This window comes from Heloderma suspectum, chromosome 4 (assembly GCF_057233095.1).
Source record: "Heloderma suspectum isolate Gila_16-S chromosome 4, 16-S_ref, whole genome shotgun sequence".
Classification (NCBI taxonomy): Eukaryota; Metazoa; Chordata; class Lepidosauria; order Squamata; family Helodermatidae; genus Heloderma; species Heloderma suspectum.
Genome location: NC_139461.1, coordinates 100,928,387 through 100,948,417, shown reverse-complemented (window position 1 = coordinate 100,948,417; position 20,031 = coordinate 100,928,387). Strand labels below are relative to the sequence as shown.

At 41.6% G+C, this 20,031-nt stretch overlaps 3 protein-coding genes across 5 annotated transcripts in view; 2 read left to right on the top strand and 1 right to left on the bottom strand.

The window, feature by feature from the left end:
- The first annotated feature begins 39 nt into the window (after positions 1–39).
- TXNL4A (thioredoxin like 4A) lies at positions 40–18,045 on the top strand. 3 transcript variants are annotated; one of them, XM_084850067.1, is made up of 5 exons: positions 40–127; positions 3,344–3,516; positions 8,146–8,224; positions 10,139–10,242; positions 11,426–18,045. In XM_084850067.1, exons 2-5 carry the CDS (start codon positions 3,488–3,490, stop codon positions 11,595–11,597), a joined length of 384 nt encoding a protein of 127 aa, XP_084706193.1. In that variant the 5' UTR covers positions 40–127; positions 3,344–3,487; the 3' UTR covers positions 11,598–18,045. The 3 variants fall into 3 exon arrangements, with proteins under 3 accessions (XP_084706193.1, XP_084706191.1, XP_084706192.1); XM_084850065.1 differs by lacking the exon at positions 8,146–8,224; XM_084850066.1 differs by lacking the exons at positions 40–127; positions 3,344–3,516 and having other exon boundaries at positions 5,506–8,224.
- Positions 11,458–20,031, top strand: part of SLC66A2 (solute carrier family 66 member 2) — a 115,166-nt gene continuing 106,592 nt past the window's right edge. Inside the window, exon 1 of the mRNA XM_084850062.1 lies at positions 11,458–11,544. The gene's annotated coding sequence lies outside the window, so the exon portion shown is untranslated. The remainder of the gene's footprint in view (positions 11,545–20,031) is intronic.
- On the bottom strand, positions 14,466–19,075 carry HSBP1L1 (heat shock factor binding protein 1 like 1). The gene is made up of 4 exons (XM_084850068.1): positions 18,815–19,075; positions 16,430–16,496; positions 15,266–15,360; positions 14,466–14,624 (listed from the first exon to the last, which is right to left on the bottom strand). Exons 1-4 carry the CDS (start codon positions 18,857–18,859, stop codon positions 14,619–14,621), a joined length of 213 nt encoding a protein of 70 aa, XP_084706194.1. The 5' UTR covers positions 18,860–19,075; the 3' UTR covers positions 14,466–14,618.

Sequence of the window (20,031 nt, the reverse complement as noted above, 5' to 3'; positions counted from 1 at the left end):
CGGTTGGCCCGAAGCCTACCCGCTGCTGGCGGCCTTTCCGGGTCGCGAGGTCGCAAGCGAGCGCGCGCGCGCGCGTCCTCGGCGGCGGGTGCGGGGAGCCGGTAAAGCCCTCGTTTCTTTGCGTTTGGTGAGTGACGGCCGGTAGGAGGAGGGAGAAAGGATTTCTTGAACCGAAGGGATGGGAGATAGTCGGGCTGTGGGGGAAGTGCCGTGGGCCGGGCGAAGGAGTGCGCGGGGTGAAGCGGCGCTTCGTGAGGGAAGGGGAATGTTTTATTTATTTATTTAAAGTATTTTTATTCGGCTCCTCACCCCAAAGAGGCTCCTGAAGCGGCTTACATACATGCAATTAAAAACAAGACAGCCCCTGCCCGCAGGTTACAATCTAAAAAGACACGACATAAAAGGAAAAAGAGATTGGGAAGCAAGAGGGAAAAACGACGTCTTTCCGTAGGTCTGGCGGAATAGCCCTGCTCGTCTCCCTCTGTACAGCCCGCTGGAATGGCTGCTGGCGGAGACAGTTGTGGGAGGAGGAATCTTCATAGGGAACGTCTTCTGCAGGAGGGTAGAGAGTAGGCCCGCATATGCAGGGCTTGTGTTGACTTGGAGATTAGCTCCAGAACCTGCTTACAGTGCTTGGGCCTCGCCTTTGAAGCATATAAATGAGCAAAAAGCCTTGCAGGCATATTAATATGATATGACGCTTTTCAGAATAAAGTCCATTGGCATTAATATTATTTAGCCTCTATACAGAGCTTTCAAAATGCTTCATTTTATTTTATTTCATTGTATACTATTTTGCAGCCCCATCAGAACATTGTGAATTATTTGTCTGATGTATTTATATCCTGCTGCTTCAGCTAAAAAATCCACGTAGCAGATTAGACAGGTTTATGAGAAACTGAAGCAGAACAATAAAACAATGCAATGGAAAAGTTAAAATGTGTCAGCAGTAACAGGGCTACAACTAAGAGGCTGTAAGATAAAATGCTTCTAAAAGGCCTGGGCATAATAATAAGATCTTTAGCTGGTTCTGAAAAGGATATAATACTTGGTGCCAGGTGAGGGTGTCTGTATTGGTCACTGCGTCTATATTGGGGAAAGGGAGTAGAAGGTGTGATGTACAGGTGATCTTGAGCCCCAGCTTCCCTGGCTTCCAGGTGTTACAACCCAAATCTGACCAGTCTCTGGCTTTTTACAGGGGCATGTAAAAATCTTACCTTTCTTGGGTCAATTGCTTGTCAGCCTGTTCCTGTTAATTTTGTTAATAGAAATAACATTGCCTTTGTAGTGCATACATTCCAGAGGGTTAGCCATGTTAGTCTCTTGCAGCAAAAACTCCATATGCAAGAATATCTAATGTAATGACCCCTTAGCATCCTTTATGGTGCAATCTTATGCATGTTTTGACTGGAAAAGGTCCTGTAATAGGATTTTTTTTTTTCCTAACATGCATTGGATTGCATCCTTCATGACTCACCTGTATGCTTAAACTTGTTTTGCCCTTTTAAGTGCATGCTTGCAGGTGAAATGATGATTCTACTCCATATTGATAATTGCAAGTATCTAATTCTGTTTTAATTAACATGGACACAGGGATAATAATTCAATGTAAGATTATTGTCCTACACCCCACACTGTCTTTGTGCGTTACAAAATAGTACTAAATAAGAACTCAGGGAGAGCTTGGGCCTTTAGGACAAGCAGTTGGCTGGGGGCTCTTGAGATAGTCACAGGACATGGGGTTTCATCTTTAAAAAATAAACTCGGTGCTACAATTTTGGCTCAAGAAATAGCTTGTATTGGAGGGAGCAATCCCATGGCCGCTAGTCAGCGGCTAGACGGCCATAGGATATGCTGGTTTCCGGGAACTGACCTCGGAGCCCGCACTCCGAGGTCAGTTCCTGGTGAACTGATCTTCCCCCACTTCTGCGCTGCCTCGCAGGTAGCACAGAACAGCCCCACACTCCACGCTCGGAAAAGGAGTGCGGAGCGGCTAAAATGGGGCGTTCCGGCGGGTGTCCCAGGGCGGGGAAGGCGGAAATGCTGGTACGACACATCGTACGTGTCGTCTGGCAACCTCCTCTCCCCCTCCGCCTTCCTGTGGATAGACAGCCGAAATGGCTGTCTAGCCACAAATGCAGGGCAGGAGAAGCGTGGAGGGAACGATTCCCTCCGTGCTTCTCCTGCCCTGCATTGGATAGGCAGTCTCCTCTGAGTTCGGGGGCAGCCACCTATCCCCATAGGATTGTGCCCTTAGTGTGTGTATTCATGTATAAATACTTATTTAGTGGACAGATAGTCTGGTTTGGTTACACTACACAGAACACGACCAATTTCAAGTGCATAAAATTTCTTGCCTCATTAAATACACGAATCTAGGTTTATGGTGCATTGGTATTCAGTTCCTCAGAGACATCTAGGAAATCTTCCTTCTGCAATCTCTTCTGTTTTCCTTGGAGCCTTTAAAATAATCTTTGTATATCTATGCCTGACGTTTTTTTTTTAACAGTTGTAACATTCAGTGGAAGGGCTGCTTCTGTGTGTTGGCATCTTTACCATCAGCTTCTGAATCCATCTGCAAGACATTCTGTCCCCTCCCTCTGAAGGGAAGAATCTGGATTGTGTTAGCAGCTGTCAGGGGCCAGAAGGGAATGACCTCCCCCACCAATATATCCCTAATTAAATTGTACCTTCGCAATTCTAAACAGCTTTAGGATTTTAATTCTAAACAGCTTTAGGACTAATACTTGCTGAAAAATGGGATATAAATATAATATCGTTGTAAGCTGCTTTAGGAGCCTATTTGGCTAAAGAGTGGGGTTCTAGGGTGGAGAAGGCGGAAATGCTGGTATGACACGTGTCGTCCGGCAGCCTCCTCTACCCCTCCGCCTTCCTGTGGGTAGAGAGCCGAAATGGCTGTCTAGCTGCAAATGCAGGGCAGGAGAAGCACGGAGAGAACAATCCCCTCTGTGCTTCTCCTGCCCTGCATTTGATAGGTAGTTGCCGCCAAGTTCGGAGGTGGCTGCTTATCCCTATGGGATTGTGCTCTAAAAAAGCAAATCTCTTTCCTGATTGTTGTTGTTCAGTCGTGTCCGACTCTTCGTGACCCCATGGACCATAGCACGCCAGGTCTTCCTGTCCTGCACTCTCTCCCAGAGCGTGCTCAAGTTCATATTCATTGCATCGGTGATGCTATCTAGCCATCTCATCCTCTGCCGTCCCCTTCTCCTTTTGCCTTCAGTCTTTCCCAGCACTCTTTCTTGATTATGTCAGCCCTTTTTGGTAACACTAATGGTGCAGATATCTGAATTGTAAATTCTCTTCTGGTTCTGTCCTCTTACAGGTCTTATACAAGTTTTGAAAATGTCATATATGCTTCCACATTTACACAATGGCTGGCAAGTAGACCAGGCCATTCTTTCAGAAGAAGATCGTGTGGTGGTCATTCGCTTTGGCCATGACTGGGATCCAACGTGTATGAAAATGGATGAAGTTTTATATAGTATTGCTGAAAAGGTATAGTGTTTTTATTAATATTGAAGAATAAGCTGTTCTAATATAGCTTGAATCACACGTTTTTAATCCAAATTAGGACACAATCCTTATTGGGATAGGCAGCTGCCTCAGAAGTCGGAGGTGAATCCATTGCCGGGCAGGAGAAGTGCAGAAGGGATCATCCCCTCTGCACTTCAGCCACACTGTATTTGTGGCTAAACAGGTGATTTCGGCTGTCTAGCCGCAGGAAGGCAGAGTGGAGGAAGCGGCTGCCAGATGATACATAGGATGTGTTGTACCAGCATTTTCACCTTCCCCACCTTGGAATGCCCTGTTTTCGCCACTCTGTGCTGTTCTTCTGAGCACGGGGCCATTCCGAACTGCCTGCGAGGCAGTGTGGGAGTGGGGAAGGTCAGTTCTTAGGGAACCGACCTCGGAGTGCGGGCTATGAGGTCGGTTCCCAGAAACCAACGTATCCTATGGCCGTCTAGCTGCTGACTAGTGCTCCCTTAATATACTAAACCCATAATACAAGCTTAAGAGAAAATGTATGTTTCTGTTGCCAGCTACTCTATTTAAATGTTTATCTAAGTTGCAAACAGATGTGTAACTTTATGCAAGAGATTTTCTAGGGAAGCAATGGAAAATACTTGGGACTCAGGGCACTCCCTTGCACCCTAAGGACTCTTGCTAAAATACTACTCAGCTGAATTTTAATGCTGCTTGTTTTGGCTATTAGCCATTACAATTCTATGCAATATGTAAAATAATTTAAGCAGTTTATAGCCTGAAATATACATTAATCTAGTAAAAAGTAAACATTCGAGATTGACAAATACATAAATATTTTATGGAATTTACCACCACCCGGTGTAGTGATAGCCATCAGCTTAAATGCCTTTTAAAAGGGGTTTAGACAAATTAATGGGGGATGGATCAATGGTTACTAGTCATAATGGTTACACGCCTGAATATTGTTTGTTGGGCGGAAATGGGAATGGCGGTGGGATGTTACCTTCATACCCTGGTTGTGGGCTTTCTGGAAGCGTCTGGCTGGCTGCTATGGGAAGCAGCATTTGATGGACTATGTGGGACTGCTCAGAAGTAACGTCAAGCCATGGCTTGGCATTATGAGAATGAGCAGGCACAATTCTTGGGCTCGCATGCTTTCTTCCCAGTCATGTGACAAGATGAGAAACTTCTGACCACAGTTTACCAATCGTCTGAAATGGGCAAGCTATGGTTTATGTAAACCATCATTTTTCTACAAACCAGAAATGCAAACTATGGTTTAAACCTCTCATATGACCTTCTACAACTAATTAACGTTTATTCATTGCAGCCACAAAGGAAGGTGGTAATCTCTGGATAATGCACTACATCCTTAATTTGATGTTTCCAGAATGTCAAGTTCTGTGGAATTTATTTAAATTTAAATTTACCCTAGAATACAAAGGTAGTCATTAACTGAAATCTGAGCATAGAAAAGGCTCTCCTCAAGGAGAATTTATCCATTTTGATCACATAATCTTCTAATGTGTATTTATATTATGTTATACTAAGGAACATGCACTTGAGCACGCTCCAGGAGAGAGCGGAGGACAGGAAGGCCTGGCGTGCTATGGTCCATGGGGTCACGAAGAGTCGGACATGACTTAACGACTGAACAACAACAATACTAAGGAACAAACTTGATTCTTGCTAGAATACTGATTTTCCTAAACTTGCAGTGTTTTTGAGGATGCAATGACTGAAACTGAATTAGTAGCAGTAGAGTAGTATGAGGTGAAATAAGGCAAATTCTTGTAAATCTACCATATCGTGTTGTTTATTCCTTTGATAGCTTTTAGTTTGATGGCTTTTTTCATAGCTTTTAGTATAGTAGTATGAGGCGAAGCAAGGCAACTTCTTGTATGTCTGCCATACCAACTTGCCTTTCGTTTGATAGCTTTTATATTTGTGCAGCTGTCAGCCCCTTTTTTTATTCTCTCTCTCTCTCTCTTTTTTTTTTTTGCTGGGGTGGGGGTGGGGTGAATCTTTCTTATTGTATACTTGTAGTTTCCATAGCAGCTTCACTGCCATCTGCTAGAGCACCCTGCTTTGTTGAAGACAACTCTGGAGAATGATGTATGGACATAGCTACCTCACAGAGGCCTGGATAAACCTATGAGTCTTACTGTTGCCTGCAGTTAATTGAAATTATATCCTTGGATTCAGCCCAAATCTTTCTGCAGCTTTAGATCACAGGGGAAGGTGTTTTGCAAGCTGTCTTTCTTGCAAACAGCTTTTCAACTACAGATCTTTGCACTGAGGAGCCCTTAATAAGCTTCTAGAAATCCCATTCTTAGAATGCAGTTTGAAGAACAGTGTTGTAAACTCTTGAAAGGAACAAGAACTCACATGCATGAATAGTACTACCATGGTGGCTGAAGTGGTGGCATTATTTTAAAGCAGATAATACGCTAAGGGTTAACTTGAAAAGTTTAGAACTTATATCTAAGTCTGGCATATGTGTAAAATAATAGTCAAACAGAATGACATTACATTGTTGATCCATGTTCAGTCATGCTGACAGCCGGTAATTTTCAGTTTACATCGATCAGTTGTTTGTTAGCTTAAAATCAGATGTACATACTTTATTTAAAAGGGGTATACCCACCTCTCAGCCATAATTTCTAAGACCGCTTGCAATCTAATTAAAGCTAAAACCTTATAAAACAATTAAAAATAGCAAATCAAATATAAAAAGGCAGTGGCAGCAAAAATTAAATTTAGAACAATTTTAAACTGCTTTTAAAAAATAGCTTCACAATTACTTTTAAAAGAGCAGCAGAAAATGTAGTCAAAGCGTTTTAACCCCCATTAAAAACTGTGTGAACAACAGTGGTCATGTCTGCAAATGATGACAAGCCAGCATACAGGCTTATCATTCATGAGCTGTGTGCTGGTACGTGCAGCCCTTTCACTCCTGCTTGGCTCCTGTCTGCGGGAACATCCACCAACCTTCTCCAACCTCGCACCCTGCATGTGTGTTGGTCTAACGAACGAAGTCCCATCCTTCCCACCCACCACATAAGCCATGCTGACTGAGATGATGGGAGATGTAGTCCAACACATTTGGAGGGCACTAAGTTGGGGAAGGCTGGGTTGTTGTCTGAACTGGGCTCTGGCTTGTCACACCCCTTATAAGCCAGGACTCTTAAGCCAAAAACAAACCCTGGTTTGTGATTCTGCCCTATATGAGGAAAAACAAGCCAAGAGCCTGTTTGGATGACATGGTAAGTTTTCCTTTCCTGGTTATTTTAGCTGCTCCCACTGGTGAGAGGAGCGAAAAGGGTATGAAAGGACTGTGTGCATTAGCATGTTACTCATGAGCAGTAGGCCAAGATTCTCTGGAATCCTGGCTTATTGTTGGATACAAACATGGCCAGTGTCTTCAGCTCTCATCAGAAAGCCAGGAAAGAGAGTGCCAGGTGAATGGACTGGGAGGGTGGGGGATTTCACAAGTGAGGTGACATAATTTGCCATCCACCTTGCCTCAAAGTAGGGGCACTCTGAACAGGGCCTTTATAATACTTGGAGTTCTTATAATTACAGGCCTTGGTAAGGAGCAAATTAAGGAAGAAAGTAGTGGTCTTTATAATCATGGAGATACAGTGAAACGTATGTTACATGTTTTGTCTCCCATTATTTGGAATCAGTGAATATTTAGTTGTTTTATTTAAGGCAGAAGCCCTCCCAAGGCAGTGTACAGCAATAAAAGACAAAGCCACAAAACCAACAAAATCTAGCCACTGTGCCTTATTTCCATGAGATTTTAGCAACCAGAACTTGTGTGTGTATATGTGTGTGTGTGTGTGTGTGTGTGTGTGTAATTTATGGGTTGGATCCAGAGTTCGGTGAGCAAAGTTCCACTCATAGAGCAAGGCACATTTGGATGTCAGCTCCCCATGTTGCCCCCTGAAAACCTGCTCTAGAAGGTTGGGGGATTCTTCAGAAGCGTGGGAAATGGTATGGAGGGGTCTGCAAGGAGAAGGAATAGCAAAAATAGTCTCTCTTTCTTCACCACCTACCACTTAATCTGCAGAAGTTCTGCTGGATCCAAGCCCTTATGTGAATGGAGGGACTCATTTCCATCAAAGAAAAGGCAATTTTGGTTCCAGCCTGATATAATGTTTATAAAAGTATATATAACTTTTTAAAAATTTCATGAATAAGTAAAGGATAAAATTCAAATCTATGCTTAAAAGAACATAAGAGAACCACACTAAAGGCAATCAAACTGCTTGCAGTATTGTGTGCATTTTGAGCGATAAAAGACAAAATGACTATATAAATATCACTACAAATACCATATGTTTCTGTACCAACATTGAGATAAAATAGATATTAGCTTGGTATTTTGATATTTTACATGAAAGCATAGCCAAAATTAGAATGCTACTTTGTTTCAATATGTGAGGGCAAAAACTTATACTGCTTGTGTAACTACTCCATTGCCAAGCAAAGAGAAAAGGATAATATTATTTGGAATACTGCTGTAGCTAGTTGTAGTTGGAATTCTAGTAACTTGGCAGGCGTATTGGCACTTAATTTAATGCAGAGGAAAAGGAACAATATAACTTTGTATTTAAAAATCTCCCTCTGCAGAAATAGCAGATTAAAGAGGGTGATCCTTCCTCATCCTCTTGCTTACGAGTCCTGTTGGGATATCGCTGCTGTACAAAGAGTGAGTAAACAGTTCCAGTTGTACTGCATATTTTTGCTAGAACGTCATTCAAACCTATTGTTATGGTGCAGTTGTGCTCTACATTGAGAAAAAAATTAGCTGACAGAGCATTAACGTTGCCAGTTTCTGTACTGGTCACTTTTTTGTATAGACATTTTTAGTAAGTGCAGCTCCTTCCTCCACTATTTGTTTGTGTTCCTTCTCTGATTCAGTATGCATAATTTCCAGTGTGTGCCTGTCCTGGGGTATCTAAATTCTGGACAAGATTGACTTCCTGTCAGGTCCATCAAAAAAAGTTCACCAATATGTGCTACTTAAGAGAAGGGTTTTAAAAAAAATTTGGTCAAGTTCACTTGTTTGTTTCTACTTTGACATTCATTTTTAGGAAATATGTTCTGGTGTGCTGTAAGTCAGAAATCTTCTCTAAAAGCTAGAATAATTGATAGCCCTTTCATTTCTAAATCTGTAGTGTTCAAAATTGAAAATCAGCTCCTTAAAATAATGAAACTTTTTGTTCCCTGTCTTCGAATTTTGAGTATGTGCTACCATGTTTTAGGTTTTAAATATTAACACAAGGGTCAGATACTTCTATATGAAAATGTATGTTTTCAGAATTCTCAAGAAGACTTGTAGGTGGATTATATCCATTTTAAGGATTATGGATGTTAGATCCAGACATGGGTTTAGTGGAGTTCCACTGGTGCTACAAGAAGTGTGGGGAGGCAGTAATTTTTGCTGAATGCTCTTTTCTGTTGAAGCCCCCTGAAAAGCTGCCTTGCAGGGTTGGGGATCCTTTGGAACTGCACAGGAGATGATGCTGGTGGCTGCAGGTGAAAAGTTGAATTGGCAAAAATTGGTGTCCTGCGCCATCCTCCAGCGGGAAGCCTCTGCCTGATCCTGGTTCCCTCTGCAAATGGAAGGATCTTGTCTGGATCCAGTCCTCTATGCTTCCCAGCATATGTTGCAGTGTACTCAAAATAAATACTTATGAATGCATGTGATTTTACAGATTTAGATGTATTTTGGCGTACTGTATATTCCATCAGTTATTTCCTGGGAGTATTTGGCAAAGTTAATAAAATGACTAAAGACTTTGCAAGGTGTTAATCTTGCGAGCAAGAGTAGATGCAGGCTAAATGTTAAGTTAAATAATGAATAAAGTATAAATAGACCAAATACTATGTTTTTTCCCTTTCCTTCCTTCCAACCCTCATGTAAAATTTGTCTGCAGTGTTATGCTCATCATCCATTGCGGAACAATGGGTATTTCTTAACAAAAATATGCCCGACTGTTACAGTGATTACTGCCATTGTATGCTGATGATGTATTGCAATGTGTAGGTGTTGCTGTAAACTAATTAAGGTCATTGCCAGTTCAGCAGAGTGAATTAGCATCATTGACAAATATAGTGTTGCAGAGTTGTTTAGGGAATATGGTGAGTAACACCTAAGTGGATGCACTTGCTTCCTTTTGGGGCTGTCACAATTATCCATAATGAACTTTTCATATGTTTCGAGTTACTAAAGAAATGTATCTTTCTAGTTTGAAGCCTTTAGTAAGGGCAGGTGTATGATGATGTGAAGAGGAAGCATAAACTAATCTGTAATATTTTGGGAGTTCTTCAGGAGGCTTGCAGAAGAATGATAGCTGAACTCTGACCACCACTGGGAAACTGATTTTTTGTTACTTAACATCAGCAACAAAAATATCTAAAATATGATAATAATGGATAACTTTTCAGGCATCATGTTGTGAATGTCTTTCTGTTATTAAAAACAGGAAAAAATGACAATTTCTATCCTTTAGGAACTTAAACGCTTGTATGCCCATACTTCTTTATAACTTTACAATATTGTGACATCAGTTTTGCTTATGAGTAGAGTATGCTTTAAATATATTTTTCCCTTCCATAGGTGAAAAATTTTGCTGTTATTTATCTTGTGGATATCACAGAAGTGCCAGACTTCAACAAGATGTATGAACTGTATGATCCCTGTACTGTCATGTTCTTCTTCAGGTATATTTCATTCCTATATTCTATAATTTGTATGTTCTTAGTCAATAGTGTTTTTCCTCTTTCTATAATTCCTGTTTGGTTCTCTGATTGTTTACCCATGCTGTGAAGTGTCAGTTAAGCTGCAGTCTTTTAAACGAAGAGTAACTGTATTGGTATTTGTGATTTTGCAATCAACCTCTGTTGCTAGTTTAGGAGCTAGTATGGGTTAATGGCTCATCTGCAAAGCAGTGCATTAGTGCGGAAAAGCAACAGTTTCCAAGCCTACTGAACTGCAAGAGCTGGACAGCAGTTGGCTTAAGGCAACAGATTTAACTGCTACAGAACTAGTTGTGACTTGTATCACTACGGCTGGTATGTCATCTTAGTACTTTTGTGAGGGGCAAAGCTTGTTGGCATACCTCCAGCAGTTTCTATTTTTGTTGGCCTTTGCTTCTCTTGGGCCAAAACAGAATATGCAAGATAGTTTGCTGGACTCTTTGGAAGGAACCATGCAGTTGGAGCTTTGTATATTTCCCTGTGTGGCACAGCTGTTATGTGAGTAGAAACTAATGGTAGTAGTGCAGTAGTAGCAATAGCAGCTGCTGCAGTGGTCCTGGGGAGGAGTTGCCCCTTCATGCAAATAGTAGCACCCCTGCATCAGCTCATGATTGGGCTGTAAGTTGTCAAAGACAGCAATGCACCTTAGAGTTTTTTCTGACCCTGAGAATTTGCTTTATTGGGGCTTTAGGACCCCAGATTAAACCTTATTATATAAGAATGGCAAATATTTCCGGAATTATTTTCTATTTGTGTCTAGTATGGCATAGGGAGGACATTAGAATAGCTATTTAAATTAGTTATATCTTTGTTGCGGTCTTTATTACAATATTTGTAGTTTAAGAAAAAGGGAATAGAGATTAGAAGAGGCAGTCCACCAAGGCTATTATCCTGACCCTATTGCAATCTGCTACAAAACACTCACTGGCCAAGAATGGCATCCCAGACTCTAACTTGGTTTTCATATCAGGGGTAGTCTGTGTAAATGTTACACTAAATATCTCCTTATCTATACAAATGTAGATGGGGATAGTTAGGGAGGAATATATATTGCAAAACTTGGGAGTTACATTAATATTATGTAACTTTATAAAAGAATAGTATTTTATATTGATAGTTTTTCTCATTTCTCTTTCCTTTCTTAAAGAAACAAACACATAATGATTGATTTAGGCACAGGTAACAACAACAAAATTAACTGGGCGATGGAAGACAAGCAAGAGATGATTGACATCATAGAAACAGTTTATAGAGGAGCACGTAAAGGTAGAGGTCTTGTTGTGTCACCCAAAGATTACTCAACCAAATATAGATATTGATACTTTGAATTTTTTTACTTCAAGTTCATCTTCTTAAGCTTCATAAAATCAAGCTTTGTATAAAGTATTATTTCTTGGTTATACCTTCTCATTGTGAATATATTTGAACTAATGTAAATATGTTACCTAATTTTCATGGGAAAATGCTAATAGCTGTTTAATTTTAGAAATAAAGTTACTTTTACATGTAGAGTTTTAAATCAATGTTTTTCAGAATGCTATTTTTATAATACCATTTTGTTCTCTGTAGATAAGCAAAAATGGCCATCTGAAACATATCAAATGCATCTGAGAATATAAAGCATGTTTCAACAAAATATTAATCTATCTACACACACAAATACACATATGCACAAATGTGCATCTGTCTCATATGTATTCTGCAAGTCAAGTTTTCATAACTAAATTAACATAATTTACTTGGATCCAAAGACCCCTGTCTACTAGCTCCAGATGGTTGAGAGGACTCTCTGGGGAAGCCTTGTAAATGATGTGGAAGGTTGCATATAGAGGGAGATAGAAACTGATGTTCTCTCTCCCCCGTGTGCATATGGCAGTGCCTTCCATAGCAGGATCACTGGATCCAAGCTACTGTTTATTAAAACCCACCTCTGGAATTACATTTATTTGCATCAGTGTAACATAGGGAGCAATCCTATGGCCATTAGACAGTGGCTAGACTGCCACAGGATACGTTGTTTTCCAGGAACCAACCTCGGCGTCTCGGAGGCAGCACAGAATGGTCCTGTCCCCCATGCTCGCCAGAGGAACACAGAGCAGCCGAAAAGGGGCGTGGCTGGGGGCGTTCTGGGGTGGGCGGAAATGCCTGTATGACACATCCTATGTGTCATACAGCAGCCTCCTTCCCCTCCCCATCCTCCTGCGGCTAGACAGTCGCAGTTGGCTGTCTAGCCAAAAATGCAGGGCAGGAGGAACATGGAGGGGACGATCCCCTCCATGCTTCTCCTGCCCTGCTTTGGATAGGCAGTTGCCTCTGAGTTTGGAGGCGGCTGCTTATCTGGATAGGATTGCGCCCTTACATTTTTTATTTCATTTAACACTGATATTGAAATGCCAAGAACCGAGAAGTAAATGTTAAGGGTTCAAGTACATTTCTGACTCTTATTTTCTTGTTTTATTAAATAATTCAGGAACATAGGAAACAGTCTTTATACAGAGTCAGACTATTGGTCGTCTAGTTCAGTATTGTCTTTATTGATTGGCAGTATCTCTCCAGGATTTCAGACAGGAGTCTGTCTCTGCCTTGCTGGACATGAATCTGGAATCTTCTGCGTGCAAAGCATGTGGTGTGCCATTGACCTCTGGCCTTTACCTCCCTCCCTTCAAATTTCCAATACTGTGTATAGAAAGACTAGGCAAGACTCCTTATGGAAATGTTTAGGATTGTCCACAAAATACATAAGCATAATCCTGGTCACTCTGCCTAAAGAAAGCAGGATGCAGAGTAGTTCTGTTAGTTATAATACAATCTTCTCCCCTGTCCTTAGTGGCTTGTCGGTAAGTGCAGCGCTGCACTGTTGGGTGCATTGCATCACATTAAATTCTGCAGCCTTCTAAAGAATTCTCGAAGTATTGTGATGAGTCTTTCTTGTAGGCTACTGTTGGCAGAAGTAAGGGTAGTGCTTCATGTGTGCAGAAGCCTGGAGAACAGGAAGTTGCTGAATGCTTTTAAGGTAAAGAGAAGAGGACTAGCACAATAGTATAGCAGCTCTGTGTGTGGCTCTGAAGTAGCCTGTAGGGGAAAGCAAAAGCCTGTGCTAGACTCGTGACCAGTGTTCATATTTTCTTCCCTTGATTGCATCAAAGTTACTACTCAATTAATTTGAGAGGCATTATTATACTATTTTGCTTCTTTCCTAGTCCCTTGAAAATGGGTGTGAGGCTTGGTAGTGGGACTTCTGACAGAATTGTATCCTGAACATGTGTCCCAACTTCCTTTTTACTGTCTCATTTTTCAGTGGAGTTACTATCAAACAGAATGTTGAATAGAGTACCAAAGGCCCCAATTTGCTTGACCAATTAAAAAATAGAGACCCCTAAATATTTCAATTGCACATCAGAAACCTAACCCAGTGTAGACATGTATATAGCATATGTACAAAGATGAAATCAGCTATGCTTAACCTAGTCTCCCTAGCATTTTTAGAGGTTTTATCTAGTATAAATACATTTGATCTAAACCATTGCAACTTCCCCAAGGTTCAGTTTCAGAAATAATGTTTCGCTAATTTCCTACTGTGGCCTTTTGTCAATGTTATATGTTCCTAACAATCAAATATCAATATTAATTTGTAATCAACATGTGTATATCTTCAGTTTCTGGCTACACTTGACATCATTCAGACATCTAAGTTCCTGAATTCATTCTGAGAATCATAATCAGGATAGTTCTGGTTAGTCTCTGCCATGATCTTAAGAACTGCTCCAGTGGGATGCAATAGTCAGAGATCAGAACACACAACTCTTAACATAGGGGGACTAGTCTACCAATGTGGAAACCCTAGTATAAACTACTGCACTTTATCTTAATTGCAATTTTTAGCAATGATGCTGTGCTGTCTTTGTACTTCATGCGCATATCATTTATCCATGCATGATGTACCAAGAGCAAATACAAGAATCCATGAATAAAATACAGTGGAAACTGGTACATGAACAAAGCCTGTACATTTATTCATATGACGACAAATATATGAATTAGCATGCGCTTCAGTGATAATAAACCCGGTTTTAAAGTTTAGTTTGTTTGACTCTTCTACAAAGAGTCATAAGATTATTTTTCCTTTATTATAGCAATAATGTTAGAAATTTTATATGCTCTGCTATAGTAGTTTTTCCCATCATTGCCAATGATGAGGTATATAAAGATAGAATTTGTTTGCATATCAGCCAGTGATAGTTTTAAATTTTTTATTAAATTTTGTAGAATTGTAGACCTTAATTATAGACTTCATGTTTCTGAATAGTAGGGGGATTTTGGTCATCGTGATGCCTTCCTCTTCAGTGCTGTATAAAAATGAAAAGTAGCACAGAGTTTAAATTAAAATTAAGAAAATAAAACCACCAGGTTTGATTTTAGCGTCTGTGTAGGCTTATATTATTACACACCACCTTTGCATTTTCTTCCAATTTAGTGAAAATAAGTGGATTTGTATTTTCTATGTTAACTTTTTTGTGCTGAAAGAAAAAATATCAGATATTTAATTCTTATGAAAGGAGATACCTCCTCAGCATATTATGTATGCAGTCTGGGACTTTACTGTACTATTCTGAAACATGTTGTGTCTGCTTAATCTACTAGTCATCCCGAACTATATTTGTATGCACAAATATGCATGCCTTCCCTCCATACAGGTGGGTGCCAGCTGTCTTGCAGTCACCCACCTACATTCCTAAATTCTCTACATTAATATTATCTTCTCCACCCTTTCCACTCCCCAAACTCTTGAACACTCAATAGTTGAATGTACCATTTGAAGAACTGTTTCACCAGTTGGCTTGAGTTGGTTTTGCTATCAAGTCATACCTCTATTACTGCAGCCAAGACAAAAAGGGCAGGTACCTTGTTTTAACTGGCACTCCTAAATACATTATCCCAGCAGGCAGATAGCTGTTAACATGATTATTTTACAGAGTCAGAATCTCACCGTTAGTTCTTCACTGGTGTTTTCTATCCCAGCTTGTGCCATTAGTCCAGTGACGTGCTTCTCTAGATCATCTATGCGCTCACCCATTTCATCCAGTAAAAGGGTTAAAGAGCATTGTGCTTGCTTTCTGTGTCTTTATAACATTGCCCACAGTAATGTGGCAGTGGGAAGAGAGACCATTGATCAGTCATTGTCTAATGCTCAAAGTGACATGAAACTGAAGGACATGCTAATCAAGTTCTTTTCAGTGCTACCTCAATTATACAGAGTTGTAGAAGAATATACAACTGACTTGATTTCTACTGAGGTGAATATAATGTACTTAACCACTATATATTGAGGTCAATATTGATATAAATCTGGCTGTAATAAGGTTATTTATCAGTCTCCTAAATTAGGTATAATCCTCAAGTAGTTGAGTTCTGAAAATATTCTAAAAGTTATCAACTTGAAAGTCAAAGCCTAAGGATGAATTCTGAAATGCAGAATAAACTCCATTAAAATCAGTAGGATTTCCTTACATATATTAAGGCACCATGTTATTCTCAGTGTAGACATAAGTGTTTTTTTAATTCAACATTAACAGAGCAGATTAGTATCATTAGTTTACTAATGATCATTAGTATAATTAGTAAACATATTTTGACAGTGGCATAAAAGCAGGCACTCCACAGAAATATGATGCTTTACTGGTAAAGGAGAACTTATCTACCCTTCTTCCTCACTCCTACTTATTAGTCTGCTATATTCATCCCCCCCCCCCCCCCCCGGAGTGACATGCTGGCAATCTTCCCACAAAGCTATCACTTGGTAAACTTGATTTAGGCTGCAATAGTATACATGCTAGGATTTCATCTCCATTGAACTTAATGAGACTAACTTCTGAATAGACATGTATAGGATTGCCCTGTTAAGAGACTTCTCAATATATTCTTTTTAAAGGCATGGGTCAGTCAATGGGGCTGTTTGCATGACGCCACAGCCCACTGTGGATTATTTAACCCACAGTGAGGCTGCGGCACATGCAGAGTGTGTGTGGTGCCATTTGTTGTGTTTTGGAAATGTGTTAGTTATAGATCAAGTAGATTTAGAAATGCCTTTATCAATTTAGTTAATCTGCAGAATTTCTGGTATTCATTTTAGCGAAGGAACAGAAAAGGATATTTCTTAGAGTTAATTTGTCAGTCAGTGCTTGAAAGTTTTCCTGCAACTGTTGCAGTAGATTTTCTGCCTGAAAAAACACAGATACTGTTAGCAAACAATTTTTATGATATTGGAAAAATACATAAATTAATAAAACGGAATAAACAGAAACATGTTTGCCTGAATTTCGTATAGTGGAACAGGTAATTTATATGCTAACTTAGTATTAAGGCTGGATAAAGAAAGCCATTTTGGCGTGTAATCTTGTTCATGCATGCTTAAAGAAAGAAGGAAGTCCCACTATGTGTAACTGAACTTACTTGCAGGTAAGTGTGCATAGGGATTGCAACCTTAATTGTTTGGGTAATATCCAATGGGGGTGGTGCACGCAGGGCCAGCCCCACCAGGCCCCAGTCCATGTGTGCCCAGCCCTCGAGTGGCCCTGATATAGTGCTTTTGGGGGCAAGCCCTGACACATGCAAAAATGCCGGTTTCTGTAAGAGGCAGGTTGCGCCCCTTTCAGAAACCAGTGTTTTCACATGCATTGGTGCTTGCCCCTGGAAGCATTGTGTTGTAGCCGCACGTGCAGTGGGGCCTGGCTGTGCATGCACCACCCCCATTGGATACTACCCTACGTCTTCATAGGAAAGAATACACTTGTTTGCAAATGTGCAGTTATTTGTGGTCCATTTATAACAATTCAAACTGAAGAAATAACGTATTATGTATGAACAGGGGGAAAAAAACTACTAATTTAAGAGGCATTCCCCTCTGATGTGAGACAACAGGGGGAATGCCTCTTCTAAAATACCTGCTTTGACATATGTATACATCTAAGGCAGGGGTGGGTAATATATGGCCCTCCTGATGTTGGACTGCTATTCCCATCATCCCACACCACTGGCTATGCAGGCTAGGGCTAATGGGAGTTGCAGTCCAACAACATCTGGAGGGCTACCACAGGTTGGGCACCTCTGATTGAAGGTAAGAACTAAGGGTTGGATCCAGGCTAAATTAGTCATGCTTTAATTTAATCCCATTAAAATAAAGGAATTGAATTAGTCATGACTAGCTTGTCCCACTGATTTCAATGGGGCTAAAGCATGACTAACTTAACCTGGATCCAACATAAAGATTTTTTTTTAAAGAAAGTTTTCTTTCAAACTATTGTTTTGTCTCATTATTAATTGTCATAAGATTTATTTGTGTGATGCCATGTATATGCCCTGTGAAGTATGAAAGTGAAATAGGGGCAACAATTAATGTACTTTTAGGAGTTCTGTAGCTCTTATCTGCATGCTTCAGTTTTTGTAATAATCCACTGTAGTATTTTAGTATGAATTAGAAGTGAGGTTGTTTGTGGCTAGTATAAAATGAGAATTATTTTCTTGAGTGAAGAAAAAAAAAGTTGAAGGTAGTATAACTACTAAAGCCCCAGTATATGGAATGAGAGTTTCTGTTAGGATAAAGAATTACATCTAATCAAGTGGGCTGTAGTCCATGGAAACTAATATAATCATGAGTTTGTTAGTCCTTAAGGTGCCACAAGACTTTGCTGCAGCATACTAAGAGAAGCTACCCCTGTGGAAGCTCTTGCACTGATTTTCTTTTTTTTAAGCCTTGCTGTCTTTTTTCCCTTGCAGAAGAAAAGGCTCTGTACCTTCCTGAAAGGTAGCAACTCAATTATTTCATCAGGGACAACCTGGGGATCATAGAATCATAGAATAGTAGGGTTGGAAGGGGCCTACAAGGCCATCGAGTCCAACCCCCCGCTCAATGCAGGAACCCAAGTCAGAGCATCCCTGACAAATGGCTGTCCAGCCTCGTCTTGAAGGCCTCCAGTGTGGGAGAGCCCACCACCTCCCCAGGTAATTGGTTCCATTGCCGTATTGCTCTGACACTCAGGAAGTTTTTCCTGATGTTCAGTCGGAATCTGGCTTCCTGTAACTTGAGCCCATTATTCCGTGTCCTGCACTCTGGGATGATCGAGAAGAGATCCTGGCCTTCTTCTCTGTGACAACCTTTCAAGTACTTGAAGGGATGTTTTCACCTGTTGAGTTTCTACCTGTCGTGACCTCTTAAAGGCACAGACCATTTGTCATAAGGAAGGATGCCCCCTTCCGTTCTGTTTTTGCAGCGCCCACCCTCTACCGTCACGTTATTGCGCGTTTATCTCTGCTCAAGGAGCAATGAGATGTATCCTCTCTTAACTGCCGTCCGTCTCCGGCTGCGAGTGATGTCTTGCAGTTGGCGGCGGCGGCGGCTGCCTGCAGGTGCGGCGGGCCCGTCCGACTCCCGCGGGCTTGGCGAAGCGTCCGCGCGATGCATACATGCGCAGTCCGCCAGAAAGCGCGACCGGCCGCGAGCGCCCCCGGGCTAACCCCCGCGCCCCACGCCGGCACTCACGAACTGGGAGAGCTCCTTGGCGCTCTGCGGGTCGTTGTCCGCCATCCTCGCCGCTTCCTCCTGCTAAGAAGTGCCGCCGCGTCGTCGTCCCTCGCCTTCCCGCTCTTCCCTCCTCAAAAGGCCGCTCCCCCTGGCTGCCTCCCGCTCGCCGCACCGCCGAGAGAAAAGGTAACGAGTGAAGGCCGCCTCCCCGAGCCCTGCGGAGGCGCGCTGACAGTTGAGCCTTGCCTCCGCCGCGGCAGGGTCCGCGTCCCCCGCTGCAAGGCAGCCAATGGGAAACGCCCCGCGGCCTCCCCCGCCGCCCTTAACCTCCAACGCGCAAGGCGCGCTCGGATGTCTTTAGTGTTCGTGGTGCGGGGTTTTCTCCGCCTTGAGGACTCGCTCCCGGCTCAGCTCCGAACAGCAAACATAGCAAGAGCCTTCTTCGTTTAAAAAAAAAAAAAAGGTTGAAGAAGAGCATCTTTAGGTACAAGCTCAGGGTCTCGTTTGTGGCAGGGCTCAGCCCTGGCTTCTGTTTCGAAGCTTGAACTTCACTCGGCAGTTTATGAATTAGGAATGGCCGGGGAAGTGCGCCTGAGCAGTGCAGGATGATTTTTCTTGCGCCGAGCAGAGCCGCGTTAGAGCCGCCTTCCCCAGCCTGGTGCCCTCCAGATGTTTTGGGCCACAGTTCCCAGCATTCCTGACCATTGGCCAGGGTGCATGGCTGGGGCTGATGGGAGTTGACGACCAAATCGTTTGGAGGGCACCAGAGCATCCATATCAGAGGCTGTTGTTTCAGCACCTCTTTTTATAGAAATGAAGCACTGTACAAATTTGGAACACTCTAGTGGACACCAGGGTATTATTATTATTATATATCCCACCTTTCCCCCAATACTGGGGCTCAAGGTGGCGTTACAACATTAAAACTTGTACAATTAAAACCTATAAGTAGAAGTACACAAAAGTTAAAAATATAACTAAATCATCAATAATAAAATTGTATAAAATATCAAGACGTTAAAAGACAACAAGAAATACAGTATCCATCTGTCATATTCTCAGAGGGTAGTACTTAGAATGTTTGAAAAGCTACCTCACCTGTGAGCTAGGGATTTATTGGGTGATTTTGTGCAAGCTGCCCCCTGCAGCCTTATACAAACATACTTGCAACCCATATGTGAGTGCTGTGTACATCTGAATACTGTATGTATAACCTGTTATATATTGGCTAATTC